Here is a 17,111-nt window from a genome sequence, read left to right as displayed (position 1 = left end):
TATAACATTTATTTAACTGAAAGAGTTTTAAGGATCAGTGATTTAAGTAATAACTGAAAATAACAGCAATGTCAATATTTATTTACCTTGATTCAAAGGAATGTGCAGAAGAAATACAATTGCTGGTATTAGAATACATGCTAATTTCATCTTCAAATTTCACAGTAGCCATGTCCAAATTAACCATGCTAGGTGCACTGACACATCGAACAGGTGGCTGTAATGGAAAACATATTAAAAAAAAGAGTAGCTCTTTTCCAGAGAGCTTTTATTATACTATGCGACGCTTTTTCAATAAAATATTAGACAATGTTTTCACAATTTTGGTTGGTACCAATACATTCTAAAGAACTATTTTCTTGTTTAATTTTATTTCTTTCTGACATGATGATAATAATTATACAGGCATGTTTCAAGTTTTATTTATTCAAAATATTTTACCATCATTGTTAAGCAAGCATGTTTTCACTCATCCCTAGCTTTCTCACCAACAACTGGCAGTGAAAATTTGTATTAATATGATTATGCTAATCATATTAATACAAATACCATTATAAAGTGATGCCCTGGAAAGTTTGTTAGGGATGGAGGGGGATTTATTCTAATTTGAGACTAAATTCAATTTAAAAATTGAATTTACTTAAACCTATTAAAATTAGAATAAATCAGATGCTATGGACAACACAATAATAAATAAATATTTTGCTTCATCTAAAAAGTGCTTTTTCCTTTTTTTTTTGTCTCCAGAACAAATGGCAAATTCTAATGAATAATAGAGCAAAAAATAAAATGAAACTAAACTAAAATAAGAGGACAAAAATTAAACAAATCTTGACTTTGAAATTCAGAACTTGGCAAGAAATAAAGGAACACATCAAAATTAGAAGACAGCATCTAGTCTTGAATTAGATGCTGCAGACAATAAAATAATAAATAAATATTCTGCTTCATCTTTAAAGTGTTTGTCTCTTTTTTATTTTTGTCTCTTCAGAACAAGTGGAAACTCCTACAAATAATAGGGTAAAAAATAAAGTGAAAGCTAAATAAAAAGGGAAGAATTACACAAAACATGATTTTGAAATTCATAACTCGTAAGATAGAAAGGAACTGATCAAAATCAGAAACATTAAAGTGCAAATTATAATAAAACTAAATGTATCTAACAGATGGAAGCAATGGCAAAACCTATTACAAATGAGGAAATAACAAAAAAAAAAAAAAAAAATGTTGTTATAATGGGTGTCCATTCAAAACTAAGCAAAGCAAATTTATGGGGGAATGGAAATGTTAAAAAACAATGGGAGAAGAGAGATTAGCCAAACAGATATCTGAATTAAAAATGAATGGTAATAGGCCTAGAGGGAGTGGCTTACTCGCTCAGTAAACATACAGTGGGTGTTATCAAGTCAGGAGTAGAAATTAAATCCCATGGGAGATTGAAACCCTCCCGAAGTGGACGGGCTAATCTGACCTTTTTTCTTTAGAATCACCAGTGGACTAGTGGATAAATTGTTTATTAAGAGAGAAAAAAAAAAAAAAAAAAGGCAAAGGAAGCTCATACAAGAAGCATGGTAAACTTCCAAAAGGTTTACTGGTGAAACTACGTTATGAACATTTTTTACTACGCCAGAACTTCCAATATGATTCTGTTCGTGATTCTAAAAAAAAAAAAGTTCAGGTTACAAACCTCCCCCACCCACCCCACCCCACTTCTGGAGGGTTTCAATCACCTGTGGGATTCAACTTCTACTCCAGACCGATAACACCCACCGTCTGTTTACCGAGCAAGCAACAATACAAATGCCGTTACGGCAAAGTACTTTTACCAGTAAATTTCATCGAACTTTTGCATGCTTCTTGTGCAGGCTTTCTTTACCTTAGCCATCGTTTCTTCACCATGTGTGGAATAAAATTTTCATCTCGTCGTGTCTCCAGTTTTGACCATAGATTTTTTACAACTAATGCCAATTCCGTAGTACACTTATCATTGTCTTCAAGCATCTTGATTGTATCATGAAAAAGAGAAGCTTGGGAATGAGCAAAGCTAATCCACAGTTCTGTATCACTTCTATCAGAAAATTGTTTCAGCACTTTTGGACATTGGTTTTCTGACATAAAAAAGGACTTCAGTGCCGGGTAAAGTTTAAGTATCCTTTCTAAGGCTGGAAGTAATGACAACCACCTAACAATAGTATAACCCAATATTTGTTTGTATTCCTGTCCAACAAAATCAAAAAATTCTTTTAAGCATTCTACGCAAACCATGTATATATGGAAATACCCAAATATTTTCATAACAAGTACTTCAATATCAATGGGCATTGAATCAAAAGCTGTCTTAGCACAATTATGTACAATGTGTGCATTATAGCCAATGCCAATTATTTTTCTGTTTAATTGGGTTTTAAGTTTAGTTATAACATTTTCTTTTCCTCTTCTTAGTAAACTTCCAAAGTTTGTGTTTGTGTTATCGGCCGAAAGTCTGATTACCTTATTATCCAACTCATAAGATGCAATTATTTTCATGATTTCTAAAGAAATCATGTCAGCTGTTTCACCTGATATTTCAAGACTTTATTATTGATCGGAGCATGCATGTTGTATCCATCAAAATAACGTATAGTAATTGGTATTAACTTTAATAAGTATTTGTGATTCGAAGTATTGCAAGAAAAGAAGAGGCAAAATCAGTGTTTTTAAGTTAATTTTTCTTTTCTTCCAGCGACCAAGGGTAAAATACATTTTTTACAATTGCCTTGGACTTTTTTCTTGAGCCTGAAAACTTTTCATCTGAAAATTTCTTTTGTAAACTCGTTATGCAGTCCATGCTTCAAAAACTTTGATTGTGTCGAATGGTATGATAGGCATAAGAACCTTCATGAATAGCTAAATCGTATTTGGATTTTGATGGCTCAAGTTTGCGATAATAGTTACTAATACTTCCGACTGAGATTATGCTTCCAATGCAGGTTTGTGTTTTCATGTGGTCTGTTATGGAAGATATTCCACCACTGGCTATAGAAAATGTCGAACTGCAGACAGTGCACTGTACTGAAGTGCTTTCATTGTTAACTGCACTAATAAATGAAAATTGGGCTTGTAATGATTTGCTGAAGAGAGACTTGTCTTTTTTGAACTCAATTCTAAAATAACAAGTACGTAATTAATTTAAAATTTAAAAATACAAAGCAACTTCCAGTTTTAATCTTGTATAACTTTTTTATTTAACAACACAGTAAATGTGTGTAGTAAATAGAAAGACAAGTGTTCAATGCTACGAAAATACTCTTACAAGAAAGCTGTCACAAACCACTTTGATGTCTCATTCAACACTGATCACAGCCCAGGGCCGAATGTTTGAGTTGAGACCTCAGGGATTCCCAGTATGATTACACTGTTGCCAGATTAGAAGAATTTTAATAGCAAAATTGTGGCTCCAGTCTCATATTCATTATTTTATAACTTTAAGGAAGAAATACAGAATCAGGGATAAAAATAAGCTGGGACACAAGTCATGTTTCGGGGACGAATGGTCGCCTTAGGTTGACTTATATGGTGAATATATATGGCATGAATTTTCAGGACAAAAAAAAAAAAAAAGGGTTCAACTTGTATGCTGGAATATACAGTAGTCACAATACACACAGAAATAAGAAGACACCCACCCCATATAACTAATAGCATTAGCATTAGTAGAGGCACATGATGCAAGAAAGCAAGCTTATGCAGCATTAGCCAAAAAAAAACAAAAAAAAACCTCTTCCATTTCACCCCTCTGTTGGTTCCAAATACCTGTCTAGCCCAGCCTTAAATTTATTTAGGCTATCAACTTCCACAACAAAAGATGGAAGTCTGTTCCACCAACCAACTACCCACTGGCTAAAGGAAAACTTCCGCACATCTATCTTCCCTCAATTTGAATTTATGCCCTCTCAGGTGATTATTCTGAGCAAGAGGAAGAATCCCATCAGCAGTGAGCATGCTCAAACCATTCAAGGCTTTATACACCTCAAGCAGATCACCTCACAGGTGCCTAGTAATTTGCAAAACTTAAGCCTTTCTTCGTAAGAGCAATAGTATCAATAACAGTGTTGTCATATCACGCAAGCAGGTTTAGTTTCATGACCTTCTACATAAGGAAATATTGTGTAAGCTTAACATTTCATTATGCTAATAAAATGTAGCAAATGTACACTTAAAATAAATATATTATTAAAAAGAAAAAAAAAAAAAAAAAGTTCTCAATATAGATTTTAACTGCAATTAGCATTAGTAGAGGCATACGATGCAAGAAAGCAACTTATGCAGCATCAGCCAAAAAACCTGCTTCAATTTCACCCCTCTGTTCATTCCAAATACCTGTCCAGCTCAGCCTTAAATTTATTTAGGCTATCAACTTCCACAACAAAAGATGGAAGTCTGTTCCACCAATCAACTACCCACTGGCTAAAGGAAAACTTCCGCACATCTATCCTACTACTGTCTTTCCTCAATTTGAATTTATGCCCTCTCAGGTGATTATTCTGAGCAAGAGTAAGAATCTCATCAGCATTGAGCACGCTCAAACCATTCAAGGCTTTATACCAAGGTGAATCAGATCACCTTGCAGGTGCCTAGTCTCCAGACATTTTAATTTGCAAAACTTAAGCCTTTCTTCGTAAGAGCAACCCTTTGTTCCATTCATTAATATTGTTGCCCTTTTCTGTACTCGTTCCAACATCTTCCTTAAATCATTTTAAGGAAGTACTGTATACAGATCTGGCCTCCAGATCTGTATACAGTACTTAAGGTGTGGCCTGGCCATTGCCTTATACAAGGGGATAATCACCTTATTCCTGCTAGAATAATTCCTATATCATTGACAAGACACCATGAGCTACTCTTGCAGACCGTCTGCACTGCTCAGAAAACTTCATATCTGCCTGCACAATTACCCCCATGTCCTTTTCATTCTCTACCACGAACTGGGTACTCTAACCCGGTTCCCTTTAAAACCCCATCCCAAGGCAGGGTAGGGAGGAGAGGAGACTGTCTCCCCCCTGCCCCCCCTCATACTTCACCTGTGGAGCTCGTCTCCACTGACCTCTTTGGGGATGCCTATTCTATCGTCCCTATCCTTCTATCTGTTTTCCACCTCAGTCTTCAGTCTCTCCCCTCTCTAACTAAACCAACCGAGTACACACCTTAACAATGCCGCCAAATTCTAATCAACGTCTAAATTCTACCTGTTTCGTGTAAATCACTAAGACAATTAACACTATTATATTTTATCTAGCGTATAGCCTCATATGTCTAAATTTAATAACATCAAAATTTTGCCCAACTTATTAGGCCTTTTAACACATCTCTCTAGCGTTCAACCCCAACCAGCGATTTCCTAATAGCAAATCCCATAAAGAATTATTGTCAAACACGTAATTTTTTTTTTTTTTTTAGGTCCTAGCCACTGAAATCCCAGGAAACTAGGTGGCAGGATCTGCCAGAGCAATTTGTTGAGATACTGGACAAACAAGGCTAGCCTCCACGTGGTGAGATATGGGCAATGTCAGGCCCCACTAGGGAGATGGCGGCCAATAAGCCAGACAAACAATGGGCACAACATAACACACCACACAAGACATGGCCCACACATTTTCAACTTTGGCTTGACAGTGTAGTGTCCTCGATACAGCGAACACACATGGAGATGGGAGAAATCCCAGGTGCCGTCTGACATGAACATACCTTATACCTTACCTTGTCAGTGTAGTACCACAGAGTTGATATGTTACTCTGGGGTTACTGCTTCACATATGTAGTACTTTATATTTGTCAATGTTAAACTTCATTTGCCATCTCTCAGCCCATCTGCTCAACTTTTATAGATCCTGTTGCAGCAGCAGCCTACTGTCATTAGTGTCATTAACAACCCTGCCAACCTTCGTATCATCTGCAAACTTGGACATTAAGCCTGATATAGCACCATCAATATCATTTATAAATACAGAAAACAACACTGAACCTTGGGGTACTCCACTAATAACATTAGTCCACAAAGTGCAGTGTCCATTGATTACCACTCTCTGTCTTCACCCACTCAACCATCCCTTTAACCCTAGCAGCAATTTTGCTCTAATGCCGCACTGTTCCAATCTGTGCAGCAGTCTTCCACATGGAAGACTGCTGCACAGATTGGGCTTCCACATGCAACAGCATCAAAAGCCTTTCTAAGATCCAAAGATATGATATCAAAGTTATTCCCTGCATCCAGTTGCTTTGTGACCACATTATAGTATCCAATCAAATTGGTCAGACAAGACTTCCCCTTAACAAATCCATGCTGTGTCTGAGCTATAACTGAAGTCTTGTTTAGATGATGCTGCAGTGCTTCTTTACCTGGTGCCTCCATTAATTTCCCTGGAACAGAAATTAAACTAACAGGTCTATAATTACTTGTGTCGTTCTTTGATCCTTCTTTGTGAATTGGGGTTACAGTTACACATCTCCAGTCCATGGGTACCTGCCCTGAGTCCATGGAAGTTTTCATAATTGTGCCTAAAGGTTTGCTTACTTCCTTTGTTGCCTCCTTTAATATAACTGAATAAATCCCACCCACCCTAGGTGCCTTTCTTATGTTTATCTTCAACAATTTCTCTTCCACTTTCCTCTCAGTTATTACAAAATCATTTAGATCACTGCCAGAGTTTAATTCACTTCTGGCATTCCCCTCCCTGAATAACTCCTCATGTGTGAATGTAGATGCAAAATACTCATTTAGTTTGTTAGCCACCTGAGCAGGATCATCAATAGTTGAACTATCGATATCCAGTGGACCAATCTGATTCATCCCCTTCCTTCTAGAGTTTACATAGGTAAAGAACTATTTACTGTTTTTTTTTTGCATCCTTTGCCAAATATTTCTCATGATCTGCCTTTGCCTGCATAACCTCCTTTGTGACTTAGCATTAGCATTAAAATTAGTAGAGGCATATGATGCAAGAAAGCAAGCTTATGCAGCATAGGCAAAAAAAAATCAAAAAAAAAAAAAAAAAAAAACTTTCACTTCACCCCTCCGTTCACTCGAAATACCTGTCCAGCTGAGCCTTAAATTTATTTAGTCTATCAACTTCCACAACAAGCGATGGAAGTCTGTTCCACCAACCAACTAACCGCTGGCTAAAGGCAAATTTCCGTACATCTGTCCTACATCTGTCTTTCCTCAATTTGAATTTATGCCCTCTCAGGTGATTATTCTGAGCAAGAGGAAGAATCCCATCAGCACTGAGCATGCTCAAACCATTCAAGGCTTTACACACCTCTATCAGATCAGCTCGCCGGTGCCTAGTCTCCAGACACTGTAATTTGCAAAACTTAAGCCTTTCTTCGTAAGAGCAACCCTTTGTTCCATTCACTAATCTTGTTGCCCTCTGTACTCGTTCCAGCAGCTCTACATCCTTCTTGAAATGAGGCCTCCAGACCTGTATACAGTACTCAAGGTGTGGCCTGACAATTGCCTTATACAAGGGAATAATCACCTCCTTATCCCTGCTAGAAAAATTCCTATATATCATTGACAATACACCATGAGCTACTCTTGCAGCCCGTCTGCACTGCTCAGAGAACTTCATATCTGCCTGCACAAATACCCCCAGGTCCTTTTCATTCTCTACCACGGTCAGTGAAGTACCACAGAATCGATACGTTGCTCTGGGGTTGCTGTTTTCCATATGTAGTACTTTACATTTGTCAATGTTAAACTTCATTTGCCACGTCTCAGCCCATCTGCTCAACCTCTCCAGATCCTCTTGCTGCAGAATAGCGTCAGTAGTGTCCTTAACAACCCTGCCAACCTTTGTATCATCTGCAAACTTGGACATTAAGCTTGATATACCATCATCAATATTATTTATAAATACAGAAAACAATAATGGACCTAACACTGAACCCTGAGGAACTCCACTAATAACATTAGTCCACGATGAGCGGTGTCCATTGATTACCACTCTCTTGTCTTCTCCCCCTCAACCACCCCTTTATCCATAGCAGTAATTTTCCTCTAATGCCACACTGCTCCAATTTGTGCAGCAGTCTTCCATGTGCAACAGTATCAAAAGCCTTTCTAAGATCCAAGTATATAATATCAAAGTTATTCACTCCATCCAGCTCTTTTGTAACTGCATCATTGCCCCTGGTAGACATACCCTGGTCCTGTTCCACCTATCCTTTTTACAAAGCATGTTCCCCTTTCCCTGACAATAGAGTCACCAACAACTAGTAGTTCTTGTGGGACCAGCGCATTCTGCCTTGGGGATTGCCGCTGTGTTGCATGATGACCAAGTGCAAGCTCTGGCGTTGATGTGGGCAGCTGAGAGCTTGATGGGCCTTTCAATTTAGATCCTTCGAGGGCATCCAACCTGTCCTTCAAGCTCTCATATAGGCCCATAACAATGCTGAGTTGTCGCCTGATTTCGTTACACTCCTTGCATCGCGTGCACACACAAAGACATCCCCCATGGCAATATGTCCTGTACCCGATTGCTCCACAATCATCATGCAAGCTGTGCATTTTACAGACCAGCTTATATCTATCATAGGCTTCAATGTCACCCATTAATTTATATGTATGCCATGCAATTTTCTTGTCTGCCACATGTCTGATTAGTTCATGTGACATCCATTTAGGCCTAAACCTTGAACAGTATTTCTTAGTTGGTAGTAAAGTCTATTAGCTTCCAAGATTAATTCTTTGACTGCTTACCATTTTGAATTTTCTGTTGGTAACATCATCAGTTGGTCCCATCACATAGAATTTAAATATTGTCTCAGACCTTTGCAGTCGGCTTTACGTAAGCAAAATCCCTTTTACCCTCGATGGTAGTTACCTCTTTGAGTAAATCCCACTTCAGCAGAATGTGATATCACGTTATGTCAAGGATCTGGGTATATTCTTACCACATGTACGCCATATACAAAAATTTCATTCCTTCATACAGCATGTCCCACCAACTTTTTCTTACTATTGAATACACCATGAATTGTCAAAATAATAGAGCAAGCTTATCTGCGAAAAGATCTAAACCTCCCAAGGACTTCCTAATTCATTTCACAAATATACGTGGTCTTAATTCCAATCTCAACGATGTCCATTTCCACTTGCAGTCTTCCAAACCCCATGTACTTTTTCTGACTGAATCTCAGTTATCAGTTGATTCAACTACTTCTCATCTCAGATGTCCAAATTATTTGCTGTATGATTCCTTTCGCCTCAAAGGTGGTACTTGTGCATATGTCCGTTCTGATATTCCCTGTCAGAGACTTGGCAATTTGGAATCTCCTCTCTTTGATCTTCTCTGGCTTAAAATCTCTCTACCTCATTGTGTCAAATTCATCTGTTGTCTCTACCGTTCTCCCAACTCCACTAATCACTTGGAGCTCTTTGACTTCCTCTCTTTGCAACTTGACTTTCTCCAGTCTAACTTTCCTAACAGTGAGGTAATTTTCCTTGGTGATTTTAACGTTCACAACTCCAGCTGGCTTCCATTTTCTAGTCACACCGACCCAGCAGGTCGAGATGCTGAGGCTTTTGCAATTACTAATGACCTAGCACAGATTGTTCATTTACCTACAAGAATACCGGACAATCCTAATCATACAGCCAATACGCTTGATCTTTTTCTCACGAACAACCCTTCTAAGTACAAGGTCGAAGTGAGAGGTCCTTTAGGCACTTCAGATCACAACTTGGTGATTGTCTCTTCTCCAATGGAACCTTTATCTCATGGCTATTCCCAACCACGTATTGTTTGGCATTACAAGAATGCAAAATGGGATGACCTGCGAGACTTTTCTTCTTTTCCTTGGTCTGATTACTGTTTCAAAACTTCTGATGTCAACGTTTGCTCAGATCGTGTCAGTGAAATTATTCTTGCAGGAATGGAATCCTTTATCCCACACTCCACTTTAAAATCTCGTCCTTTATCTAAACCTTGGTTTTCCAATAAATGTGCTAAGGCTGTCCAAGAGAAGAATGTTGCATATCGTAATTGGCTTGTTTCTAATTCTTCGGTTTCATTTTCTGCCTACACCAAAGCTCGCAACAATTGTAAAGCAGTTATTAATCAGTCCAAACTAGAGTTTGAACAGGCTAAGAGTAGAAAACTTGCTTCTTGCCCTAATGGCAGCCGAGCATTCTGGTCTCTTGCCAAAGCTATTGGCCGCAACTTTTGCCCATCTCTGCTCCCACCTCTGTCCAAACCAGATGGTTCTGTTGTCACTTCAGCCAAGGATAAAGCTGACCTGCTAGCATCCCATTTTTCTTCCAGCTCATGTATTAATGATCTTGGTAAAACACCTCCCACCATTCCTAACACGCTCCATTCAATGCCTCCTGTGGTCTTCCGTCAAAAGGATATCAGAAGGATTTTGATGAATCTTGATGCTAAGAAAGCTCCAGGTCCTGATGGTATTTCTCCACTTGTTCTCAAAACCTGTGCTCCTGAACTTACTCCTATTCTTTGCCGCCTTTTTTCACTTTCTTATTCCAAAGGTGTTTTTCCTTCTGCTTGGAAATTTGCTCATATCCAGCCAGTTCCTAAAAAGGGTGACAAATCCCTCCCATCCAATTATCGTCCCATTGCAATTACTTCTACTCTTTCTAAAGTACTGGAGAAATCAATTAACCGCCAACTCTTAAACTACCTAGAAACCTTCCGTCTGATCAACGATCGCCAGTATGGATTCCGTCAGTGTCGATCCACTGGTGATATTCTGGCTTATGTTACCCATTTATGGACTAAATCAATGGAAAGGTTCGGCGAAACACAAGTAGTTGCTCTTGACATCTCAAAGGCTTTTGATCGTGTTTGGCATAAAGGTCTTCTAAACAAGCTTCCATCTTATGGTTTGCCAACTGTTTTTAGTAATTGGTTATCCAGTTTTCTCTCTGATCGCTCACTGAGGGTGATGGTAGATGGCTCTCTGTCTTCTAACTTCTCCATTAATGCTGGTGTCCCCCAAGGTTCAGTTCTTTCCCCCACTCTTTTCCTCTTGTATATCAATGACCTTCTTCCATTGACCGGAAATCCTATCCATAGTTTTGCTGATGATAGCACATTGCATTCAACTTTCCATTTTGAGAAACCTTGTCCTGCTCAATCAGCTTCAAGTTCTCGAAAATCTGCTACCAATTCCTTAAATGCCGATCTTCAGGTAATTCTCCAGTGGGGCAAAGACAACTTGGTTGATTTCAACCCTTCTAAAACTCAGTCTTGTCTTATATCTCACGAAAAGGATTCTTCTGCTCCTATGCTTATCTTTAGTGACACTTCGATTTCTAGGCAAAATGATATATCTCTTTTGGGGATTACCCTGACTTCTAATCTCTCTTGGCACAAGCACATTACAAATATTGCTTCCTCTGTATCTATAAAACTTGGTTTTCTCTTTCGCTCTCGGCGTTACTTTTCTTCCAAACAGCTGCTCACTCTGTATAAATCGCAAATCCGTCCTGCCATGGAATATTGTTCCCACATCTGGGGTGGTGCCCCCAAAACCTCTCTCAGGCTTCTTGATTCCATTCAGAAGAGGGCAGTTAGGTTAATTAATGATTCATCTCTAACAGAGTCTCTCCACTCGCTTTCACATAGACGTACTGTTTCTGCTGCATGCCTCTTCTAGAGATACTTCCATGGGCACTGTTCTTCTGAATTGGCTTCTATAATTCCCGCTCTCTCTTTCAAAACAGTCCGAACACGTGCCGCCACCAGCCAACATCCATTTACTGTCCAACTTCAAACCCACAGAACCAACTTTTCATCTTCCTCATTTATTCATTCAACTGCCGTTTTCTGGAACAACCTTCCTTCATACGTATTTCCTGAAAATTACAATCTACAGAAGTTCAAGTCCAATGTCAACAAATATCTTCTTTCGTCTTCTCAACCTCCAACCCAAGCACGGTACTAAGTACTATAGGTTCTAATACCTCTCGTGTTTGGGGTTCTCATAAAAAAAAAAAAAAAAAAAAAACCTAGTGGTTCCTTTATCTGCAGATTCTTAATGCATGAAGAATCACTACTGATAATCAGATCAAGAGTATTACTTGCTCTAGTTGCCTCCTCAACATGCTGATGTAGAAAACAATCATCGAATAAATCCACAAAAGCCTTGCTAGTGTGTGAGTGACCAACCCACAAATTGCAGTCAATATCCAGGAAATTAAAATCCCCCATCATAAGCAGTATACCACTATGTAAGATACAAGATGACTGCAGAAAAGGGGATCGACTTATATGGTGAATATATATGGCAAGAATTTTCAGGGAAAAAAAAAAGGGTTCAACTTATATGCTGGAATATACAGTAGTCACTATACAGAGAGAAATAAGAGGGCATCAAGTTTTAAATTAACAAATGATCAAGGTGATATCCCATATATAATAATAAAAGTTAAATACAATAAGAAATCTAAAAGCTTTTTCATAATTTGCCAGCTGTAAATTACATTTTGTTACAAGTGCTAATACAAGTAAGGCCATCTGAAGATTTACATCGATCGGTGATATTCGTTAATGATTATCACTGATTATAAACATGATATATGTGTTGAAATTGGCTGAGTGACAGATGTACTTAGCAGAAAACAACAAGGGAAAGTGACTGACTGAACAGCACTTTCAGGCCAATGAAATCAGTGAGTTTTCATGAGTATATAAACTAACAGCCGAACAAGGCTAAACGTGGTGAATGGTTAGACCTGCAATGACATTGAAATGTGATCAAAGTATGAACTATGAGTAGTTCAAGTTAAAATGTAATCTCAAAAAGTTAACCGAAAGTAAGAAAATCAGCAAATAAGTCATGAACTGCAAAATATTCCTGTCCTATTGAATTGACAACCTCATACACAGTGCTCACAATTGACATGTCTAATTAAAATTAAATAATCATGGCAAATTTATCATCTAATGAAATTAAGGAGTAGTATTAAAATTTAAAATAAAAATTAAATAAAGGGGTAAAAGTATGTGAGAAACCCATGCTATTTATGTACAAGTTTCTCATATAAGATAGATATGAGACTTCAATTTTCCATATTTAAATTCCAAATTAATACATTTAAATTGAATAAAACTAACCTTATAATTTAAGCTTGTTAAGCCAGGTACCACCTCAGTAGAAGCTGTTTTGCACTGCAAGGAGACTGAAACTTTACAAGGAAGATGAAGGTTGTGATGATGAGAGGAGTCATTGCTTTCTGACCTGAATTAAAAAAAAACAATAGCTGCATCATAATTACAAACAGGTGAATGTAATGCAATATTTAAAGTCACAATAATATTTTAGTTACAATTACAACAGTCACAATTTAAGTTGCAAAACTTTGCTTTAAGCATATTCAGATTATGATTTTATGAAGATACAATTAGTAAAACTAAAAAAATAATCACAGTCACAATAGACCTAAATGGTCTATTGTGACTGTGAAATCTATAAAAATATAGGGGATCATATATTATATCAGGGGATACAAAAAAACTTACAGTAGGTATAAACTAGCCTGCATCCAAGTCACAAAGATGGGTTAGATGAGCAAATACAGATTACAAGAAGTCTCTGGAAAAGAATGCAAAGTAAAGTACAAAAGACTTAAAAGTAGAAGGAAGGGATTGAATCACATTGGTCCACTTGATATTGATAGTTTAACTGCTGATGATCCTGCTCAGATTCCTCATCTACATTCATACATGATGAATTTTTTAGGGAAACAGATGTCAGAAGCTTATTAAACTCTAATAGGGAGTTAAAGGTTTTCGTAATAACGGAAAGGAAAGCGGAAGAGAAACCATTGAAGCTAAACATAGTAAAGGAACTTGGGTAGATGGGAAGCAGCAAAGGAGGTAAGCAAATTTTTAGCCATAATTATGAGAGCATCCTTGGATTCAGGGGAGGACTGTATGGACTGGAGATGTGCAAATGTTTCCCCAATTCACAAAAGGAGATCAGAAAGTGACAGGAGTAATTACAGACCTGTTAACTTCTGTTCTAGGGAAAATAATGGCATCGTTGGTTAAAGAAGTAATACAATACCATACAGACAGATATGCAGTTATCCTGCAGTTAAGCATAAATTTGTTAAAGGGAAGATCTTATCTGACCAATCTGATTGTACACTGTGTGATGCAGTAGCAACGGAACTGGATGCAAAAACATAATTTTGACATCACATACTTAGATTTCAGAAAAGCTTTTGATATTGTTTCAAATAAAAGAATGCTGTATAGTTAAATTAGGTTAAGTTTGGTTTATGGTTTTATTGGCTCATTAGTGAAAAAGGCTATATATGTCATGACAAGGTTATAAAATAAGTTGTGGTAATTTTGAAAGAGGTTACTTTGTCAAACAGCTGTCTAAGTATAATGGTAAAATGTGGCATAGGGATTAGAAATATATGCAGTATTTTATACATATGTATATAAATTAATAAGTTTTAAGGATTTAAAAAGAGCTGACACATTGTTGGTTAAAAGAGGGTCATCTGCTCTCAGCAAAAAGAAATGTGCATGACCATGTCCTATGCAGAGCCAATCAAGAACAACTTCCTCTTTATGATTCCTACGCAGACTACTAGACTGCCATGGTTCAATTACAGCTTTATCTTTAAAATTTATTTGTAGTCTGTCTATTCCATGAATCCTGCTATTGGGAGTGTATTGTGTTGTGTATTATTTGACTGTAGTCCATGAAGGGGACTTCAGACAATGGAATTGAATGGCTATTGGAGAGGCCATGATTATTAGTGGGAATTGCTGATTTGGCTGCAGTACACACAAATCGTTTTCTGTAATATATATCCCAATGTGGAATCAACAAAAGTGGATATCAAATTCATGTTCACACAGTGAATGCATCTTCTTCTGAACCTGAGAAAGGACTGGATGAGAATTAATTTAAATATAATTAAGCGTCTAATGTGCTCAAAGAATTGGGATACATCATTGGTATTGGTAAATTCTGATGTGATTCGAGGCTAACTCTATAGCATGCATCTCTGCAGAGTATATGCTGGATTCAAGGAGAATCAGCTGGGATATATAGGAGGTCCGGAAAGATATCAGCAGATCCTACACATGATTGTGATTTCAAGCTGGCAAGAAGTCAGTAAGCTTCATGTGCTAAATATATCTGCAAGTAGACAAATGATGGCATATCAGACTTTACCTGGTTCTTAAGGTAGAGAGTCTCATGCTGGAAAGGTTTGCTTTGGTGTTTGGTAACCTTGTCTACCACGGTTTGCAATTCTTGGATTAGTGTTCGGTCATGAATACCAAAAGGATGATTGACAGTTTGATAGGCATTGTACAAATTTTCCAATCATGGGCTCATAAACAGATGTCCATGCGTGGTCTAGCAAGGATTTCAGTTTTAAAGCATACTCTAGAGACAACTGTTTACATTGAAGTTATAGTAATTCTTTATTTGCTTCCAGATATAGGTGGTGCCTCCGTAGCCAGGTGGGCAGGAGCAGCAGTGCGTAGCACTTGCTTCTTGATTAGAACAGGGTTCGAGCCCGTGACCACCGAATACGGAGCATGTGGAAAGGTCAGAGAATGACCACCGCATATCCCCGGAATAATATGGCCTTAGCTGCTAATGCTCCCAAAAACAAACAAACAAACAAACCTCCAGATATAGCCTCTGGATAGGGATGTGTGAAATGTTCCAAGCAATACAGACAGCCTGATGATGGACTTGTTATTTAAAGGTTTTAAGACACAAGGGCATCAATGGCCATGATGTGTCTTTCCTCGATTTTAATGTAAATGGAACATTTTTTTAGATTTGTTTATCAAATTGGATTTGCCGAATAAAATTAAAACGGTTTATCTAGATTCACAGAATTACCTAAAATCTGTTGAAGGATTAGTGGATTCTGGTTATTGCATAAACTCTGAAAACAAAGGTATCTGGAATTTCTGAATCGAGGGCATACCAGAAGAATGTCTTACTGAAAGCTGAACTTGGCATTGAACACACAGAGTGGGAGATTTTTATTTGCTAATAGATGAAAATGCATAAGGTGAGTATGGCCAATTCGTAGTCTGGCAAGCATTACTTCTTCTCTGTAACTTCCTCTGATGTTGGAGTGCCATATTTGTGGATTAGGTTTTATTTCCTGTAGTGTATTGTTGACTTGATTTTTCCATATCTGAGCCCATTCATTTTCATTTTCTCTAATAATGATTGGACTAAAATCAGTATGTGGGACTATCATTATTCTGTTTGGCAGTTCTGATGCTGACTGAGCTGCATTGTCTGCTTTTTCACTGCCTTCTATTCCGCAGTGTCCTAGGATCCAGCAAAGAATTATTTCAGTGTTTCTTTTGACAGAGGTTGATTAGAAAGCCAATTTCTTGTAGGAGAGGACAATGATAATGTTGTTTACTCTTTATGGCTGAGATAGCACTGAGCAAATCTGAATATATTAGGATAGAGAGTGACAACTGTGGACATATTTCACTTAATGCAAACTGGATAGCATATAGTTCTGCAGAAAGTATGCTACACTCAACTGGAAGGGATTTTGAGATTATATGCGAAGGGAATACAGCTGCGGCCCCTACATGTGATTAGGACTTAGAGCCATCTGTACAGGCTATGAGTTTCCCAGTGTGTTCTGAAGTATACTTCGCATGTAACTGTTGGATATTAAGTGGTGGAATGGTATTTTTTGACCAGTGAGCGGCGAAGTATACATCAATGTCTATCCCATAGAGGCAAAGGCATATTTCTACTTTCCGCAATTTTATTGAGGTCGACTTTCCACTTCTGTATTACTTCTTGAAGACGTATCCCAGCAGGTCTAGGTTCATTAGGCTTGGATTCATAGAGTGTTGGCCAAAGTGGTTCGTTGAGGTATACCCAACAGGGGTGAGTTGGAAAGATTCTTATTTTGGCAGCCTATTGGCAGAGTAGCTGTTGTCTTCTAAGATAAAGCAGAAGGTCATGTGCTTCTATGTACAAGCTCTGTACTGGCGAGGTTCTGCGGACACGTGAAGATCGCAGGGCACTGTGTTTGTATGGTGTTCAGAGACCGTAAGATGTTGTTTTTAGCTGAAGCATATACTATAGCT

The 17,111-nt window shown here is 37.8% G+C and overlaps 1 protein-coding gene across 1 annotated transcript in view; it reads right to left on the bottom strand.

Moving 5' to 3' along the window:
• l(2)k05819 (transmembrane protein 94-like protein l(2)k05819) overlaps window positions 1–17,111 on the bottom strand; it is an 809,128-nt gene that overhangs the window by 206,095 nt on the left and 585,922 nt on the right. The window contains exons 20-21 of the mRNA XM_090377739.1: window positions 13,116–13,239; window positions 87–217 (exon numbers count right to left, since the gene is read on the bottom strand). Of these exons, the coding sequence (XP_090233865.1) occupies window positions 87–217; window positions 13,116–13,239 (255 nt within the window). The remainder of the gene's footprint in view (window positions 1–86; window positions 218–13,115; window positions 13,240–17,111) is intronic.

The sequence above is a fragment of the Mastigoproctus giganteus genome, chromosome 7 (assembly GCF_048544385.1).
Source record: "Mastigoproctus giganteus isolate SK-2022 chromosome 7, ASM4854438v1, whole genome shotgun sequence".
In the NCBI taxonomy this organism is placed as follows: domain Eukaryota; kingdom Metazoa; phylum Arthropoda; class Arachnida; order Uropygi; family Thelyphonidae; genus Mastigoproctus; species Mastigoproctus giganteus.
The sequence above is the reverse complement of the archived record's forward strand: the minus strand, read 5'-3'. Positions and strand labels throughout refer to the sequence as shown.